At 42.4% G+C, this 19329-nt stretch overlaps 1 protein-coding gene across 6 annotated transcripts in view; it reads right to left on the bottom strand.

Moving 5' to 3' along the window:
- Positions 1-193: 193 nt before the first annotated feature.
- dlc1 (DLC1 Rho GTPase activating protein) overlaps positions 194-19329 on the bottom strand; it is a 93279-nt gene continuing 74143 nt past the window's right edge. For 4 of the 6 annotated variants that reach the window (XM_044191014.1, XM_044191011.1, XM_044191013.1 and 1 more), the window contains 14 exons: positions 18673-18744; positions 17206-17287; positions 15739-15802; positions 11406-13072; positions 10422-10601; positions 9858-9890; positions 8525-8684; positions 7334-7541; positions 6526-6742; positions 5966-6080; positions 3933-4145; positions 2527-2744; positions 2225-2398; positions 194-2112 (listed from right to left, as the gene is read on the bottom strand). In XM_044191014.1, coding sequence (XP_044046949.1) covers positions 2013-2112; positions 2225-2398; positions 2527-2744; positions 3933-4145; positions 5966-6080; positions 6526-6742; positions 7334-7541; positions 8525-8684; positions 9858-9890; positions 10422-10601; positions 11406-13072; positions 15739-15802; positions 17206-17287; positions 18673-18744 — 3503 coding nt within the window. In that variant the 3' untranslated portion in view covers positions 194-2012. The remainder of the gene's footprint in view (positions 2113-2224; positions 2399-2526; positions 2745-3932; positions 4146-5965; positions 6081-6525; positions 6743-7333; positions 7542-8524; positions 8685-9857; positions 9891-10421; positions 10602-11405; positions 13073-15738; positions 15803-17205; positions 17288-18672; positions 18745-19329) is intronic. The other 2 variants (XM_044191015.1, XM_044191017.1) reach the window with 1 other exon arrangement.

Genomic DNA, 19329 nt, shown 5'->3' with positions numbered 1-19329 from the left:
GTCGTAGATTTATTGGTGTGGAGGCAAGACACAGGGAGAGAGGTGGGTGTGGCGGTGAGGAGACGTGAGGAGGGAAATCCAGTTATTTTGAATCTGAGAAGGTGTACAAACATAAATGTGTAAACAAATGACTGAGGAGATTATGAGGGATTTATGAGGTACCTGTGTAATCATTATTACATAACTCTCAAGACACTTTTTTAAAATTTTAATACATTTAATAGTGCACTTTGATTAACCTGTACAGAAATAATATTAATAAAAAAGATAAAACATTTGTTTCTGTAACACAAAGCTTAACATTTACAATAAAATAAAATAAAATGGTATGATACAAAACAAACATATATCTGAGGTATAAATATATTTGTTTTAAATTAACTGTCATTGTCATGCGTTATTATTCGGCAGAAACGCAATTAAAGGTACACACATTTACGATATGAACAATGGCTTAGTGAATTAATCCTACAACTCAACACGACAAATGCGAGCCCTCAGATTGAAGCGTGAGTGTTACGAATGAAGAAGGGTAACTTTGTTATGACGACCTGAATCTCTTACTTTTTTTTTAAAACACTGACATGACAGCACAGAGAAAGAAGCTTACACAAATATAGTTTTCCTTCCTTTGAAATCACATAAACATTCAATCTGCCCTCTTTTTTACAGTAAAACCTGTAAAATCTCCACCTTTATAAAAGGACCATTTTTTTCTCTGTTTACTTCTCATCTTTTAATGGACTAGCCAGAGGTTTCCGTTGCAAGTTAGAACAGTGCATTGTTTTTTTCTGTTCTCATGTACATCAAAATAATTGTGAAATCAATATTGTTCTTATTTTTTAAATGTATACACATGATATCCGGCCTACAACAATAATAAAAAAAAAAGTGAATTGACTGTGCTCTTAACAACACTACCTCTAACTTTTTTAATAGTGAGGCAAAAGTTCAGTATAGGAAAGCTATTTCTTTCAGCTTTTTCCAAATTTGGTCCATTATTGTACATCTGTTGGTCTTAAATTTTAGTTTCGTTGGTGTGGTCCTGTAAAATATGCAATGTTCATTGTCTCTAACACTAAGCCTCAGTCACAAACAGTTCCATATGTACTGTTTCCTTATGAACAAGAACAAAATCAACTTCCAATCAAGCTCATGAGGCTAACTTTTAATTATTTTTGAGTGAATGAGGAGACATCTATTTGTATGTTAGTAAATGAGGCCCTTTCTTTGATCGTTTCTTCTCTTTTTGGTGAGCCAGCCACCGATTCTCATCTGTCTCTGCTTTCCTCTACCTTCCTCTACAGAAACACTAAAACCCTCTATGCTATCAGCCACCTGACATTTCACTATATCTTGTCTATTGTCTCTACTCAGTCTACATATTACCAGCACATTCACATCTTTCTTCACCCACGGATTCTTTAATCAACTGACCATAATATTGTCTACGGTTCCTCCTGTGCTTTGCTGTAACAGAAAAAAGGGACAGCGGTAACACAAGACCGACACAAACCATTACAGTGCATACAATACTGTATGTACACATTATGCTGCCACTGGAAACCAGTGTGAGGAATATGTATTTATTAACCGTCTGTTGCTTTGAACACTCACACACACACGCGCGCACACACACACTCGTTGAGTCCCCCTTGCTTCTCAGAAGCAATAGCACCGTTTGGATAAAGTTTACACCCCACATCCTGTCCTTTGGCCCAGTTTGTGTGACATGAGTCCTCTTGGTAAGCAGCACACTGAGAGCCCTAACAGAGCAGTTTTAAATGATAACATCAGTCTGTTGTGACAAAATCAGAGCAAAAAAAAAAAGTCCTTCAATCCAGGATCCAGGATTTGTCCTTTAAATGTGAGTATAAAAAGGCTTGGACTCTATCTACATCTCTGTTGGAATGGGTAGAATGAGTCATTTTCAAGTCCTCCGTTGAATCCAAACAGTCCACGGTTCAAAGGAGCTGTTGAGACTGTTGTTGCCCAAATTGCACACTGCTTTCTCATTTGTCCATGGGCACAGTGAATGAGTCACGTATCCGCGCTACCTCAGCAGCGCACAAGTGTCCATACAGTTTATTGTACCACTCTGGGAAACGACCCCTGAAAGAAACGAAAGAGGCATAGTGTTAACGCAGTGTCGTCAGCTAAAAGACACTGAATGACCATAAAACTAGGGCCAGTTTGTCGTTGCTTCTGTCAGTCATTCACTTACCTGCAGTCGATCCTGGAAATATGTGTGAGTCTGGATTTGTTGGCTCCATAGGGCTCGATGTAGTAGCGTGAGGTGAGGACATTGGCCCGAACGCCTGCAACAGGTGCGCTTTCATGGTCCACAGATGTACACACCAGTGCACAAGCTCCCTTTGGCAGCTCTGTTACCCATGTTCTGGTGGAGAGAGTAAAATGTTTGGATTAAAAAACAACATTAAAGCAGAGCAGAACATCGAAAAAGATGAAGACAAAGAGAGAAGTGAAACAGATAGGGAGGAAGAGAGAGAAAACGGGCATGTCTACCTGAGCACCAGGTGGTCTCTGGTGGGATGTGGAGCCATGGTGTTCCTGACATACTGGTAGACCTCTGTCCTCTCATCCAGGGTCTCCACTACCCGGCTCTCGAGCAGGTCCTCGTCCCAGTGGCCCTGCTCCCGCAGCACTCGCGTCAGAACCTCCTCGGGACTAGCAGGCACCTCCACGGTCACCTTCCACAGCCGCAGTGGAAAGCCATCATGCACCTGGGGAAACAGATGGAAAGGCCCAAATACTTTACATACAGTTCTTTTTTTAAAATATTACTATTTTGCCGCATTTTATGTCCTTATTTGATAGCCAAAAGCAGAGAGATGACAGAAAATGAGAGGGTAGAGAAATTGGGAATGACATGCAACAAATGTCCCCAGCTGGATGCGAACCGGGGATGTTGCGGTTCATGGTCACGCCTGTTAGTCATGTGTCCTGAAAGTAGGCCTGGGCGACAATTAAGTTTGATTATTTCTCTTTATATAAGCGTGTTGTGAAAAATTCTCATATTTAAATATTATGTTTTCAAGTTCTCATGGCTAAATGAATGATAAGATATAATATATAAATATGTCACAGTGTGTGCGATAAATGTGTGGTAAATACTTAAAACACATAGTAGGGGTTAATGTGGTAAATATATATGAACTTCAAGTGTCTTATGCAAGTGTTCTCAAGCTTCCATTAGGATATCTAATGTTACCAATCATATTTACAGAAATTAGACGTTGTAATCCAGCCATAATTTAACACCCAACAGTCAGGCTGTGTTTCAAAACCTCCCAATGCCCTTTGGCCAAGTCAGCTGCTTCGTTCTGCCTTTAGAAGATAAAGAACACACACACTGTGCCTTGTGACTCAAACTGGAGAAAAGATAACCTCATACGGGGCCCTTGCACACTAGACACAGGATATGTAGGCCTGGGATAATGGTGAGGTTGTGTATGTTTTTGTGTGTGTGTGTGTCTATGTCAAGCTGATGTCATTCTGGGATAGAGTCCAGTACTGGGATGGGAATGAGAAGCCGAGCGCCAGGCCAGTTTCACACGGATGTGTTTCTATACAGGAAACCCTAACTGCTGGTTTTCCACTAGATATTTAGAGAAGCAGGAGAGAGTGAAAGGCAGACATGAAGGAGGAAAGGAGAAGACAGGAAACACAGATAGCTGAAAAGAGTGTGCTTCATGAATGGTGGCTTGTTTACACACTAAAGACAGATTCACTGATGATCAGTTTTTTCTCTCATTAATTAATCTTTCATGTATTTCATTAATTTCACTCTGTGGCAGATTTATCACTGTATTCACCCTCTGCCACAAACAAACACATTGAAAGCAGCCATAAGGACTGAACAGATGATGTGTTTCTAAAATGAACTATAGTGAGTCGATGAATAAACATACCTTCCTGCAGGCCAGCTCGGCGTGCTCGGGTGTGGAGCAGCTGTCATAACCTTTAAACTTGTCCTTGGCCTCTTTGAGGAGGGCATCTAGGCTGTCCTGTAGGTAGGCCCTGTAACCTTCCTGCCCCTCTTCACCTGTGAGGTCCTCCAAGCGTCGTGGCAGCAGCGCCTGCTCCACATACGAGTTCCTGCAGCGATTCATCTCCTCTGGGATCTGTGGGAAAGGAGCAGAAGGAGGATGATGAGGGTCTGTCCTCACCTTTCCATTGTGTTGCTGGAGGCCATGAGCAGCTAAGGTGTATGATGCTTAAATGTGTTTAATTTGGTTTTGCTTCTTCATTTGTGAGAAATATCAATAAATGTCTACAATACTGTTCCTCACAACAATGAGACATATGAAGGAGTGAAAACTGTGTGAAAAGGAGTGAATTAAAGTCCCTCTCCACTCAAAAATGTTGTTTGCTTCTTGTTACTTCACTTGGATGTTTAAGCTTCACTGTGTAGAATGATGTACATGCAGAGTTTGATACTAGAAGGCTGTTTTCACAGTTACCTGCTGAAGGGGGAAAGTTAAGGTGTGTCCATGATTTTGTGACATCACAACTAGTTTGAAAGGGGGTGGGTCAATGTGCAACTTACACAAGTGTGTTGCAGAAACTTGAAACATCCAGTGCACATAAACTAAGAATGAGAACTTTTCAGTAATATAGGAGACATCTTGTGTCCAATATTAATCTTTGCATATTCATATATTCTGGATTTTTCAATGAGGGAGGAGGAGCAGATGTAATTTTAACACTTTTTAACTAGTTAATTGAGCTTATTTGTATAAAAACCATATCAGACAGAAATTATAATTCAAAGCAGAGTATTTGTATGTCTTATAACATGTCTGGAGGGGATCTTTAGGTTAGAATGAAGTTTAAGTTATTATGATAAAAGTGATGAGCACTAAGTACTAACTACTACCAACTACTTCATGTTTTGTTTTTGTCAGGCATTTCCACCCTGATTACATTAATCCCTTTAATTAATGGGAAACTGTATTAAGCGTAACTTGTGAAAGGATGCAAAACAATTAAAAATGGAAACACACCACATCCTATTTTCATCTCCTTGTTTGCCTAGCTCATTCTCTCTTGTCTGTTTGTGCCTACCATCTTTTGGGTTTAACTGAAGACTAACAATATTACCGTCTAAGAAAAGGTTTTTCATTAGATAATAAAACGCTTGTTGAAATGGAAGCAAATTGCAATCAGTTATTTCATAGGTCATATTCCTTTCATAAACCTCCACGAGCAAATAGAGATCTAATTAAAAGAAAATAATTCGGGAGGTAAATGAGTTTATCTGTTGTGTGATGAAGGAAGTCAGGAAGCTCTCCCACAATCTAATAAAACTTTGAACAGTAATGACCCACAGTATGTAGCCTTTTAGCATTTACTGTAGCATGTCAGAAAAGACTGCACTCATTTTAGGCTGAATGGAATTGAAACTGGATTAGTAATAGTTTGCTGATCATTTCCTGTTTATCCAGTCAAGTGCTCTCCTTGTGGACACACTGAACCACACTGAACGAAATTGATTCATGGGTTTGCGGCTTTCGTGGGACTATGCTGAATTTGAACATCTTTCACAAATGCTTGAGGTTGGTTTAAATGGACAGAGACATGATGTAAAGTCCATTTCTGCACAAGGGGGCATTTCAAACGGAAGGATGGTTGGCACATTTACTTTATGTATACATAACATTGCTTGAGCAAATCACAGCATGAATTGAATCAATGAGTTATGTAACTGGGACTAAGTTTGTTTACAGAAAAAACACAGAGACACAAGGTGTTGACATGGTACAGTGAGCCAGAGGTGACGTTCATTCTGTCAGCAAACACACCTTCTATGAATGAATTCTCTGAATTTATCTTTGTATGTGACCTCTTCATCTTTTAATTTTCATGCTAACTTCAACTTTGAAAGTGATGAGTCTATTAAGTTAAGAGTACACATTTAGCTCCAGTGTTGTTTACTATTTACCCGAAAGAGTTTCCTGCACTCCTGGATCATGTGTGCCAAGCCATGAGTGGCAGCCATGTTCTCATTCAGGTCTCTCTGGTCCGGCTTTCCCAGTGTCTGCTTCCTGTTCATCACCCTTTGCCCAAGGAAGAGGGGAAAAAAGGAAGACAAGTGGACACGATTAGTAACAGCATCCATCATCCAGACAGTGGGCGTGAGAGAGGGCAGAGAACGTGCCAGGGGTTGAGGGTGGAAAGAAAGACATGTACACCTAATGAACCTTTCCTCCAAATGTGGAACAAAATATGTGTTTCTTAACTAGGTAAAGATGTTTATGTAACCTTTCTATTTCCTCTGTCTCTCTCCCTTCCTCCTCTCTCAAGCTACAGTACATCTACATCTACAGTATCCTGCTCTTCTGTTTCTTTAGAGTGATCCTTTCCTGTTTTGAGAATGTACAGCGTTTAATGTGTTAAGCTGCTAATACAATAACTGTCAGTGACGGCAATCATAATAAAGGTAATGGTATCATTAAAATGAACTGACTGCAGCGGTGTCGAGGCACACACACAAACACACACCTTGGCGAGGAGCTCTCCTTGCGGCGCAGGGTGTTGAGGTGGAAGAGGGACGGAGCCAGACAAACAGCCAGGTTTGTGGGAGTCATCTGGTTCTCAGCCACGCTGGCTGTCACATCGCTCAGCAGACACAGCAGTGTCCGGAGTGCCTCGCGGCTCTCATCGGGCAGCAGCAGCACAGCGGCACGCACCGCCTGCAGACGGAGCTCTTTAGGCATGTCTGGAGAGGAAGAGGGAGGATGTCATGGCTAACTTTTTATATTATATGCAGAAAAAGACTAATTACCACAGTCATGCTACATCATGTCATCTTTTTTGTGTCTGCTGGTTAACTTAGGAAGGAGTTTGTGTGGGGCTTCCTTTCGCCTGCCAGGAATAAGCCATGATGGGATCTGTGTTGACCTAAGTGTGTTACATAAGCCTACGTGTGTGTGCACTATATGCTTCATACTTCATGCACAGGACTGGTTTTGTTTCAACTTAAATAAACAGTTCCGAATGCAGCTATTACAGTCATAAAGGAACAGAACTTGAGACCATGTTACCAGTGAGTCACAGAAGAATGGACCAATACTGAGTCACATATATCCCCTTATTCCACAGGTATTTCCTGCACTCATCTTGTTTGTTTTCTTTTTATGGTTTCACAATTTCTTGCTCCATGGCAGCATCTGCAGCTCAACAATACGCTTCATGCAAATCCTCTTACAGATTTGTGGCTGTGTATGTGAAATAAAGGCATGTGTGACTGCATTTAGATGTCTCAACAAGACTTTGTTTACACTTTGAATGTACATGTGAGTGTTCTTACACTGATAAATCTGTAGGAAGGTCTCAGACAGTTTGCTAGTGAGCAGGGGTTCGGGCAAATCTCTGAAGTACTGCTTCAGCATGTCTGCAACGTCATATGCTGATTGGCCCTCGTAGTTGACTCCACCCCCATCTGCGCCACTCGCCTCGTTCATTTGACGAAGAGCTTGGATACGAGATTTAACTCCTGATTTCCTAAAAAGACCCACCTGGACAAAGAGTAAAGGACAAAGAGAGAGTTACATCATGCATACATACACAGAACAGAAACCTGTCAGCTTTGAACTATAATTCCCTTATTAGTTTCAGCGTTATCATGAGTACAATGTTTGATCCTATCATTAGGTGTATCAAAAAGATTAATGTGCCCGAAGCACATCCAAAAACAAAGCTGCACGCTGTTCATTGAAAATAATATCCTTGACTTATCCCCAAATCCAGAGCTTATAGTCAATATGGTTACATCACAACGGATCCTGTTGACTGTATTTAAAGAAGCTCTGTGACACCCAGTGGGCATTCTTGTACTGAATGTTGTGTAGGACCTCATCATTGGCCTTTTAAGGCTGTATGAAATGGCAATGTTGGGGAGGAAAAGAGAAGGCTGTTGGCTTTCTATGAGCTTTCACCACTTCCAAACAGAGGCGCCTTGTCCTGCTTTGAAAAGAACACCATCACTCTGTTGTCTGGTATTCCCTCCATTAATAGCTATTTTCTCCTAACTCCCTCTTTCTTTCCTTTATGAATATACACACACACTGAGATAAATCTTTCATAATGTCTAGATTAAATGTCTGGATTAAACAGACAGACACAGGCGACTTAATAGCTACACAATTAGACTCTATCTAGGCCTCCGTGCCTCAGCAAATGTGTGACAGAGAGAAGAGAAAAAGGGGGACAGGCGGAAACTGTATACACACACTGACTAAGTGGGTATCAGGCTTTCTTTGATTCACTGCTCCATTTTACATAACATCCACTGAAAAAAATTATGGATCAATATTTGACTGATTGTAGATGTCCTAAAATTCAGATATTGCGTAACTCCAGCAGCTTAAAGAAAAATGTTTTCTCTTAGCTGTGGAAACTAAATGACAGACGTTATGTGTACACTGCAATTACAGTATATACACAGGTTTATGAATACATCTGTCCATACATGTGTGTTTATTTGTATACTTTATGTTACCTGGTCGAGGCACTGATTACGTAAATAGCGCATGGCCTGCTGAATTCCCTGAGGGAGGGGCTGGCCTGTCCTCTGGACGATGACTTGTAGTGGCACACCGAAGACATTCCTGTCTTTGTAGTCGCGCACCTTGATCCGCTTCATAAACTTTGGCACAGCCCTGCAACATACACACACAAGAAAAGAAAACGTATCAATATCTGCTACATATTGATATATGTATGATATTATATGAATTTCAGTTTTAAAAGGATTTCTTTAACAGGTCAACAATGCAACAATAATCAGGATTAAAAGAAGAAAAAACACCAACTGATATTCAAAATGTTAACACACAAGATTCGTAACAATCTCAGACATGTTTCAAATGGTTGTCCATTTGGTTCACATTTAAGGTAAAACTCTGCGAGACCAAATCAAATTACGACAGAATTAGCCTGGCTACCAAAATGTGTGTGTGTGTGTGTGTGTGTGTGTGTGTGTGTGTGTGTTTTATGTGTGTGCAAGGAGGAAATCAAGTGGCTGCAGAAGCCTGTCTCCAGGTTTATGAGAAGGGTGGATAAACAGGGTGAGGGGAGAATAGAGGGGGGAGTAGGATGTACACCGGGGTGTCAAAAGTAGAGGATCCCACTGCTTTATATATCCGCACATCCGCCAAGTGTCTGTCTCACTATTTTTTACTGTGTGTGTATGTGTGTGTGTGTGTGCACTTCGGGTGCAAGTGAACACCAAGTCTATAACCACAAACCCCAGAGTTGAAACATGCAACTCTGACCGTTTCACAAGAATGTGCCCACAGATTTATGGATGTGTATCTATCTGCATGGGTGTGAGTGTGTTTAGCAAAGAGACGCTATGTGTGACTCAGGACAAGCTTGTCTTTGTAAGAGCAGGCGTTCATAAGACTCAGAGCGCTTCTCAGAACCACAGTTTGGGAAAAATGAAAAAGGAGCATATTATGATCCTGGCCCGGAATTCTGAATATGTGTGGGCCTCCAGCGGCCAACAAGTGGCCTCTGTCTTTCAGTGAGCCTCAGTCATAAGACTGTCATAACGCTTTCTATTCCTGTCCAAGGAAAGCCTCGGGTAGAAGAAACAGGGGAAGTGGAAAATCACAACAAAATAAAAAAGTGTAAAGTAGTATAAAACGAACTTCAGATGTTAAAACAGGTAATGCTGAGTAACTGCTAATGTTTGTTTGGTTCACAACAATTTTGCACAATATTGTTTTTCTGTATTCTATATTTTGACTGTGAACAATGTCCAGTGATGTATTTTCTGGTCAACAAAGTTAAGTCTTCGGAAAAAAAGAGAAAAATGTAGAAATACACACCGACAAGTTATGTCGGCAGCGACTTCTGAATCCCTAAAGCAGATACAGTAACAAGGAGAATATTAGGTGCCATTGGATAATCATGAGCAGCATATAAAGTGAGGTCAGACCAATAGTCTAGAAGTGGTCGAGAAGGTAGTGGTGGAGGGCTAATTGTTGAGGACAGATCTTTCCAGCCTCCAGCTCTTGTAACACCATGCGTGTGAAGTGCCGTGATTGCCCCGTTGAGAAAAAGACAATGTACACCCCTTCCCGGCAATTACGGGCCTGGGAAAAGAATGTGAAACCCAACCTCTGTGGACAGCCGTCACCACACTATACAACAACCTGCTGATTGGAAGACGGGTGGGACGGAGGGGTAGTAGTTGGATGGCTGAAAGGATAAATTCAAGGGCATCACTTACGAGGAACAATTAGCCAGACACAGAAGGCATTTCACATGAAAAACAAGCTTTAAAAACATCAATGTGTGTGTCGAAAAATCACCATACGAAATCTCCTCCTCAATACATGTACTTTGCATATCCCTTACAAAAACATTATATTTTCCTTCAGTCCACTCACCAGCTGAAGCCATGTTTGTTTGTAGGGGTGTGTTTCTCCAGCAGAGCAGTGAGCTGCAGCAGGGACAGCTTCTGGAGCAGATTCATCTGTAGCACAGATTGGCAGCTAATCTGGAGTTGGGCCGTGGCCAAACTGGGCCGATGGGAGTTCTGGAAGCTCGGCCAGCGGAGTTTCTGTGGCCTGGAGTATAGGGAAAGACAAGCAGAGAGCACAAATTGAGATGTGAGAAGAAAAATGTTGATTAAAAAAGGAGCAGTTTAACTCTTGGGATATGCGTCATGCTTTTGTGTACGCATAAACTCAGCCACACACAGTATTTGTAGTTTTATGTGCCAAGTTTAAAAAGAAAAAAGGGATTACAGGGATTTATGTACACATCAATCAAGGGACTGACTAAAAGACTAAAAACCCCCATGCCCCCCAAATATAATTCTGCCTGTGGATTCCTGAAGGAACAGCAATAGTCCCCATGGAGACCAAGCAGCATTCCAATGTATTCAGCAGCATTACGTAAGGAGAGCTGTCTCAGCCTGTCCCCTTGTTTATCCTTTGCTGTCACTTTATATGGAAAACTCTTTTTTGTTGGTACCTCAGTGTTTGTATTTCTATTGTTTTGTTGTTCTTGAGCTTTTTGTGCACTAAGGTAATGTTTGGCAGGAGTTTTACAGAAGAAGACTAAAAGCATGAGCCTCTTTGGAAGCAGCAGGTTAAATTTAAGTTTTCTCTGTTAAAGGATCAGTTCCCCAAAACAACAAAAAGTAGTATAAAAAAGTTATATAAAAAGTATGTTTTCTTTAGAGCTACTTTCTACAGAAGAAATAGTCCCTATGAAAAGTGTGGTCTGTGGATTACCCTGAGTAACAGGGACCTTCTTTCGGAAAAGAGCTGCTGAATTTTTTAATACATTTTTTTCTTAGTGTTGTGAGCACCAAAAACACAATTTACTGCATTAGTAAGAAGATAGTTTAGATTTCCTTTACTGACCTGCTGGTTCTGGTTAGAGATGCCCCGACTCCAGAATCTCTTCTCTCTCTCATCCCTTCCTCTCCTTCACCTAGTGGGTTTCCTGTGCTGTCTTGGTCACTTCCGTTCTCTGTTTCCTCCAGCCGGTTCTGCAGAGGGGAGGACGGGCATGGGGAGGCTGAGTCCAGTGCTGAATCTGAGTCTCCTTCTTCTTCTTCATCCTCCTCCTCTTCCTCCTCTTCACCGGCCACAGCCTCTGACCAGGCGTTAACAAACCGCTGCAGGCCACTGACATGTTGTAGCACTTCCTCCAGTTTGCGTTCATCCCCCTCTTCCTCCTCCTCTCTCTCAGTGTGGGGGACGTTGTCATAAAAACTGAGCCGGCTGTCGACGGAGCCTGAAGAGCCACGATGCTGGCGTCTACTTTGCCGCCCCCTGAGAATCACTGAGTTCCCGTTATCGTTCCCATTGTTATTGCGTGAACTCCCGTCCTGCAGGGCTTTGGGGAAGGTTCCAGGCTTGTGACCTTCTGGTAAGTAGAAGAAGATCATGCCCTCCTCTTCCTCCTCCTCTTCTTCTTCTTCTGCTTGTCTGCCATTGTCTCGAACACTGCAGTTGTTCCTGTGATTCTGCTCATCAACTGTTATCCCATTACTAGCTTGGCAGGGGATGGGCGGGGCAGATTTGGGCGGGGGTGTTAGCTGTTGATCTGAAGCTTGTTGGGGGATGCTGAAAGGATCAAAACCCTCCAAATACATTCCTCCTCTCTTACTAGAGCCTGCCGCTGTGCTGTGGCTACGAGCACGAGTCACTGGGCTCGGTGTGCTCACTGCACTTCCACTGCTAGCTTCAGACTGGCTGCTTCCAGTGCTTCCAGTGCTGCCGTTGCTGGTCTGAGTGGAGTAGGATACAGAGCGATTCCGGTTAAGTGTCATAGTCTGAGTGGGATTGCGGTGGTGATTGAGGTTCTGGTTGAGGTTGATACTGGAGATGTCCACACAGTTGAGCCTCCGCAATTTGTCATCATCTAGACCCTCTTTGATGACAGGGCCACTGATTTCTATCTTCCCTCCACTGGTGCTCCCCTTCTTCTTTCTCTTGGAGGTGGTGCCGCTGCGCAGCCGTAGACTCTCCATCCTCTTGAGGAAGCTCTTAGCTCTTGAGCGTGTACTTTTGCCACTGCCACCTCCTCTGTCCAGACTTCCTCCTAGTCCTCCCATTCCTGTTTTCACATCAAAGGTGAACTGTCCGAGTGTCTCCAGGGGTGATGGAGGCATCCCATCAGACAGGGAGTCCTCATTAGCGCATCCTGACCCGCCTGTGCCCGAGGACGAACACATGCTAGCTACAGAGCTGGCACGAGTGGCACCAACGGGTACAGCTTCATTTGTCAGGGTGGCACCGTGGCTTTTTTCTTCTCCTCTTCCTCCACTCCCACTGCTGTGGATGGAGCCCACTTCAGGCTGTTCACTGAGATCGGTCAGAACACTCTCTGAACTATTGCCTTCCCGCAGGGCGAGCTTGCCTTTCTGGGATACTTGGTCCTTGGGGAATGGGAGCGGGGCAGCATCTGTGGGCAATGTGGAAAAAACCTCCAGCTCCTCCATACGGGACCAGCGCTTGCTGTCCCTCTGGAAGGTCCAGCGGCCACTGATGGCACAAGGCTCATCCTCATCGGAGTCCTCACTCTGGATAGGAGAAAAGGAGGGGATAAGGGAGAGGGTGGAAGAATCAGCAAGAAGAGACGGAAAAAAGAAAGGAAGGGAGAGGAACAGTTAGAGAACATTATGCACTGCTACATTTTCCATTTCTTCTCCAACATTCCTCACCTTGCTCCAGGAAAACTGGAGTTATGGAATTTATTTCATAATTGTTGCACTTGCACATTGCCTTCTGCACATTCATGTTCAGTTCCCATTTAGTTGTTACGGTGGTTAGTTTATCATGTCTCATCTGCTTGTCATTAGTGTATCATGTCATATTATCTGCTCATTATTATTTAGTCTTTTTGTCTGCTTGTTATTGGTTATTATTGCCTTTTAATTGCCTTCATTGTTATTACTTAATTTGTTTGGTTTGCACTGGTTTGTATCGTCTGTACTGAATAAGATACTGGATGCCTAAATTTCTTTCAGCATTAATAAAGTATCTAAGTAAGCATATGAAATATACTGATATACGATGGCTGTCAAATGCTTTCACATCACAAGAACCTTTACATAAGAATAGATAATGAGGAATTCTTCTTGGAAGATATATAACATGCCAATTACGTAATAAGACAGAGGTTTTGCACAACAATATCTGAGGTCTTATGGTTGAGCATATGACTTGATGAAGCAAAGATATCCATGGTCAGCCAGTAAACACGATTCAGTCACTTCCAGACTGCATGGACAATAAATACACAAGACAAAGAAAAGGGGGCCATTACTGAGTCTCATATTATAGCACCTTCACAAAATGCACACACTTCTCCTAGTTTGGTTAATCCATCTCAGGCCCTGGAGGGACTTCAGGAAATTCCATTATGACCCCCATAGCTCACAATTCAGCCGGCCAGACTGGGGTCATTCCCCCGTACAGTCTTTATACCCTCTGTCTGTACATATGCACACGCACACTGTGAGTGTGAGACAGCGTCACTGATACACTGCTTCTGTCAGTCCTTATTCCTTATCCATGACAGAGATATCCACCCTCTTTCACACACCAACACACACACACACACACACACACACACACACACACACACACACACACACACACACACACACACACACACACACACACACACGCTAAGCTGGGAGATTCTTCTTCACAGTTCCCAATCACAGTGGAGGACCAAAGCTCATAAAACCAAACCACAGGCCACAATTAAACTACCTCCTTCTTACCTTTCAAAGCCGTATCTATAATCTGAACTCACAAAAACACAAAAATGTTCTTGTATCTGTCAAAATAAAATGTTTAGAAAGCAACAAGGCCAGGAAATTAGCACTTTGAATAAAAAATTCCATTAGAGAAATGATCAAATCCACGAAATCCTTGTTCCACTAGTTGAGTGCCAGTGTTCCTGTTTCACTGCTCACATGGGCTCCACATACAGACATCATTAATTATATGTTTTGCAGTGGAAACATGATGTAATTTCATATAAAAATGAACAAAGAGTGCAATATATTCCTGTTATGTACAAGGGCTTTTATTAAAGTCAATGATTTCAAGAGGACAATAGAGTGTTTCGTGACATTTTTGGATTCCATTGTGGCTTTTTTCTCAAGATATGTTGGTTGGAATGTGAGATAACAGTAGCATGCTATTCACTGTGCATAGAGAGCTGTGATTGGCCAATAGAGCGTCAACCATTTATCAACATTCTAGAGATATCTTATCCTCAAACCATCAAACCACAAAAGCATTCACTGCAACGGTGGGTGCTTTTAGCGTCACAAGGAGTCTGCAGAATGAAAACTATTTATTATTACAATTAGACAGATGGAAAGAACAAACCAGAGAGAAACAGGGAGATGGAGAATTAAGAGAGAGGGAATGTAAAGACATGAGGAGATCAATGCATTCCTAAACTGTCTAAGGGGGGGTGTCGTCCCACAAAGATGGCAAATAACCTCATTGATGCTTCTACTCTTCTCTGTTGACTCCTGAAATGAAAGGTGCCACAGAAAGGGTCATCCTACTGAATACCACCACACAGAGAACAAGAATGTTACTATGTAGCACTTAAGGTCATTAGGAAATTAAGGTTGATTTGTATAAATAAGAGCAATTCTTGTCACAGAGTGACAGTGTAAGTCAGTCTAGACTAATTGTATAATATGACCTCCTCTTTCTGTCAGCTGCTGTATGTCTGCAGTGTATTTACAGATTTGGGATTTTATTTGTTTAATTTTCAATATACATGAATAACCATAATAATAACCATATAACATCAAACACAAGTTTAACACTACAATTTGTCAAAAAACACAAAATTTTCCTGGGACCCACTCAAATGACCACCTTTGGGTCCTGGCGACTCACTACATTGACAGCCTATCAACATCACTGTGTGAGGAAGTATTTGGGGAAGAAGGGGAACATGGCTTGAGTAGGGGGAGGTCCTGGTGAATGCAATCCCTTCATTTAGACATTAAAGCTATCCTCCTTTCCCCTAGGGTCCTCACAGCCCACCTGATATAGAAATACACCCAACAGGTTCCTTCTCATTAAACAAGATGAGAGAAAACACAGCTTTGCCCTGTGGCCAAAAGTGAACTGATGGTTGAGGTTGTGGTTGAGGAGACGTGCAAAGGGGCTTTTAAGAAAGGAATGGAGTTAATGCGTGCGCACTTACTCTTTTTCTTTGCGGTGATATCTCCAGTCTCATTAGAGCGCACTTGTTGAGGGTGTTCAGTCTCCTGCAAACACAAAAACACACACACATGCAAAATTGGTTATATTTAAAATGGGCTTTAAGGGGCGCCCCGGTTGCTCACCTGGTAGAGCACGTACCATTAAGGCTGAGTCCTTACCGCAGTGGCCAGGTTTGATTCTAACCCGGGGCCCTTAGCTGCGTGTCATCCCCTCGCTCTCTCCTACCTTTCCTGTCTCTCTCTGCAACTGTCACTGTCCAAAAATGACCCAAATGCCCAAAAATAATCTAAAAAGGGGCTTTAAAATATTCTAGCCCTGATTTTTTCTTAAAACACAAACCTCTCATCACCAAGAGGATGTATGATGGAAGAAAGGATGAAACTGGACAAAAAACAAAGAGGGGAAGAGAAAGACAGAGGGGGAGCTTGGGTGCACCCAGGCTGGCTAATGAGCTGCTGAAGGATAATCCCCATATGAGCAGGAAGAGAATGAGAGGGAGACAGAAAAGGAGAGAGCGAGGAGAATGAAATCTGCTGGAGTGGCGACGACAACTTGGGGAGGGGGAAGAAAGCTTATCCCCCCAGCCACCTGGAGAAGGGGAGCGAGGGTAGTGGTGGGGTCCACCCTCTAGAGAGCTCTTAGAGCAGATCATGTAACAATGGAGAGATGAAGGGATGGGAACTGAGGGATAGTTGGGGTTGTGGGGAGGGGGGCGAAAGACTGCCAAGAGAGGAGACATTGAGAAGATAGATTCCAGATGTATGGAGGAACACCTGCTGTGGTTTATTACAGAAAGTCGGAATTTGATGAAGGAGTCAACTCCATTAAAGTGCCATTAACCACCTCCTCATAGGCTAATTAATATGGCAGGGGCACCGACTAGAATGCAAACCCAGTCTTCTCCAATGATACTTACTGCCATTAAGCCCTTTTTCATATACACAAACTAAGATGTCTGAAACTTCATACAAACAAAGCTTTGAAACATTTATTCCCCCGTTGTGGGTAACAAATGAGTATCTTATGTCTGCTACAACATGAAAAGAAAGACTGAATGTAAAGAGCTTTGCATGACATCCAGCATTGAAAGGTAGGAGTGAGATATGTGCATGCCAGGACGATACAAAGGACTCTAATGACTGAGGTAAACAATATCAGCCCCAGATAAAGAAGAAAATCATTAGAGAAGAAGGTATGGGCATAGAAAACTAAATGTAGAGTGGAAAAGGTACAGTACATGACTCCATGGTGCTTATCGTGTCATTCTTTCATCTCATCAGCAACTTTCCAAAGCACGCCTCCTTTTGAAGTCATGCCCTCATGGTTTCATTTGGGGGTAAAACAAGATATAGTACAGAAAAGAAGAGGAAGAATAAGAGGAATGGCGCATAACATCAAAAGAAAGAGAAAAGAAGTATGAAAGGTTCAGTATGACTTGTAATCTCACCTGCAGAGAGCCTCAATAGCATCCCGATCGAGGAAGTCATGGTCTCGGGTGACTGAAGAGATGTCAATGGGAAACAGGGCATCTAAAAGGAGAGAGTCTGATTAGTGTATGGCATCTCTGTGTCGCTGATTAAATCAATGTGTTCAGATAAGACTAAAGATACAATCCCTGGCCTCAAAAACACCCACCCACTCAAACACCCACCAGGGCCTTCCGTCCCACCTTCTCCCCCCATACTGCCTTGATGAAAAGCTAAAAGAGGAAGTAGCGTCTTAGCCAACCAAACAAACACAGCTGCAGCTTTCAGACCTGGCAGGCAGGGGGGATGTGGAGCACAGAGGGAGAAAACAGGGGATTGATTGAAGAATGACAATAGGTACTCCACTGCTGCTCAGAGGTCTCACTTCCTTTTTTCCTTCTCATTCTTTCTCACTATTCTACCTCATTAACAGGATCACTTATTCACAGAGTCACAGCATTAGTAATGGCACACAGATAAAGTGTGCCTTAAATCATAAAGAATATTTAAGTACCATAGTCTGGTATAGGGATGGTTGGATGGATTTTAAGATGTTTTCTGGAATGAGTTGACCCAACTAAAAATGGGAATCTTGCATCTAAACCCATAGGGGCTTTTCTTTAGTGTGTTGCTCTTCATGTATGTATAAAAGCCTCATCACCTGTGCAGAAACACAATCAAATAGAAAACCTTTCATGGTTAGGGTTAGTGGCGATAAGCAATAACTTGTTGACAAGGGTAGCTTGGTCCTGCTGTCATTGTCCTGTAGTTACATAAGAGCAACTGATATGCCCATGGTATGCCATAGTATAGTTGGAATAGCTATATGGAGTGTAAAGAATGTTTGATGTATTTTGGAGAATGTGTATTTAAAACTCAAGGGTCAGGAAAAGCATTCTTTCTCAACCATTTGTCAGTGTATCAGTAGAGAGTGTAGAAAACGTGTTTTTTGTTTATATTAACAAAGTGAGAAAGACATTTGGTCCTAAAAGAGTTACTGTATAAGTTATGTTATAATTAATGTTTGGAATATAGTAGAATGTGCTAAGGTTTGTCTGGCATTACCTGCACAAGCACAGCAAAGTACTGGTGCTAAGAAAAAGCACACCCCTTACTCCTCAGGAATGTTATGCTGTGTGCGGTGTATGCATGCACAGGCGCAAGTGTGCATGTTAGTGTTTTGTGTGCTTGGCAGAGGATTATAGTGGTCTTCTATATGAGCTAACCCTAACCCAGATGTTGGTGTGGTAAAATAACAGCCTTTCAAAAAACTCATTGAAGTAACAACATAACATGGAAAATCAGTCGGATTTTGCCATGATTCCCAATATAACTGTGGCTTTCTCAATCCAGCACCAATGAGAATAGAATCTTTTTTGTCCTTCCTATCTTCATTATCACAGCTTGGGGTAGGAGAGTGGGCAGGGGTGTCTCATAGGGGTCCTTACCTTCATAAAGCTGGGCATACTGCGGGAACCCTGCTGCTCGGAGCCAGGTACAGGCCTCTTTGGCTTCGATCTCTGCAGAGACAAAATGGAAGAATACAAAAGCATGTTAGGTGTTGTGGGAGACACTTCAACCCACCTGAACAGAAAGTATAATCAAAGTACATATACAGTAACCTGCGACGAGTTGGCCACTGTCCAGGGTGTACCCTGCCTAAGGCCCAAAGTCACTGGGATAGGCTCCAGTCACCCGCGACCCCTAACGGGACCAAGCGGTAGAAAATGGATGGATGGATGGATATACAGTAACAAGCCAAATAGCCTGTAATAACATGGGTGATTTACAAAAAACATCCTTGACAGCACAACAAATAATGAAATCCTCTAACCCAAAGGCTTTTTATCATCACTAAAGTGTAAATGACAAGTAATTTGAAAAAGGCTATCCTGTCAAAATATCAAAGTAAGAAAAAGCTCTGGAATTGAGCACTGCAACATGCTAGCAGCTTATCAAATATGAACCCCTTGACCTTATTAGCTATCTCACACTCGTTCACTCGCCTCTCACATGCTTCTAAAGCTCAAAGCATCACTCGTGCAAATTGTGCTAACCCCCTCACACACCAAGTGTGTGCCACTTAAGCTCCTTATCCAGGTAAG

This window comes from Siniperca chuatsi, linkage group LG3, assembly GCF_020085105.1.
Source record: "Siniperca chuatsi isolate FFG_IHB_CAS linkage group LG3, ASM2008510v1, whole genome shotgun sequence".
Lineage (NCBI taxonomy): Eukaryota > Metazoa > Chordata > Actinopteri > Centrarchiformes > Sinipercidae > Siniperca > Siniperca chuatsi.
The sequence above is the reverse complement of the archived record's forward strand: the minus strand, read 5'-3'. Positions and strand labels throughout refer to the sequence as shown.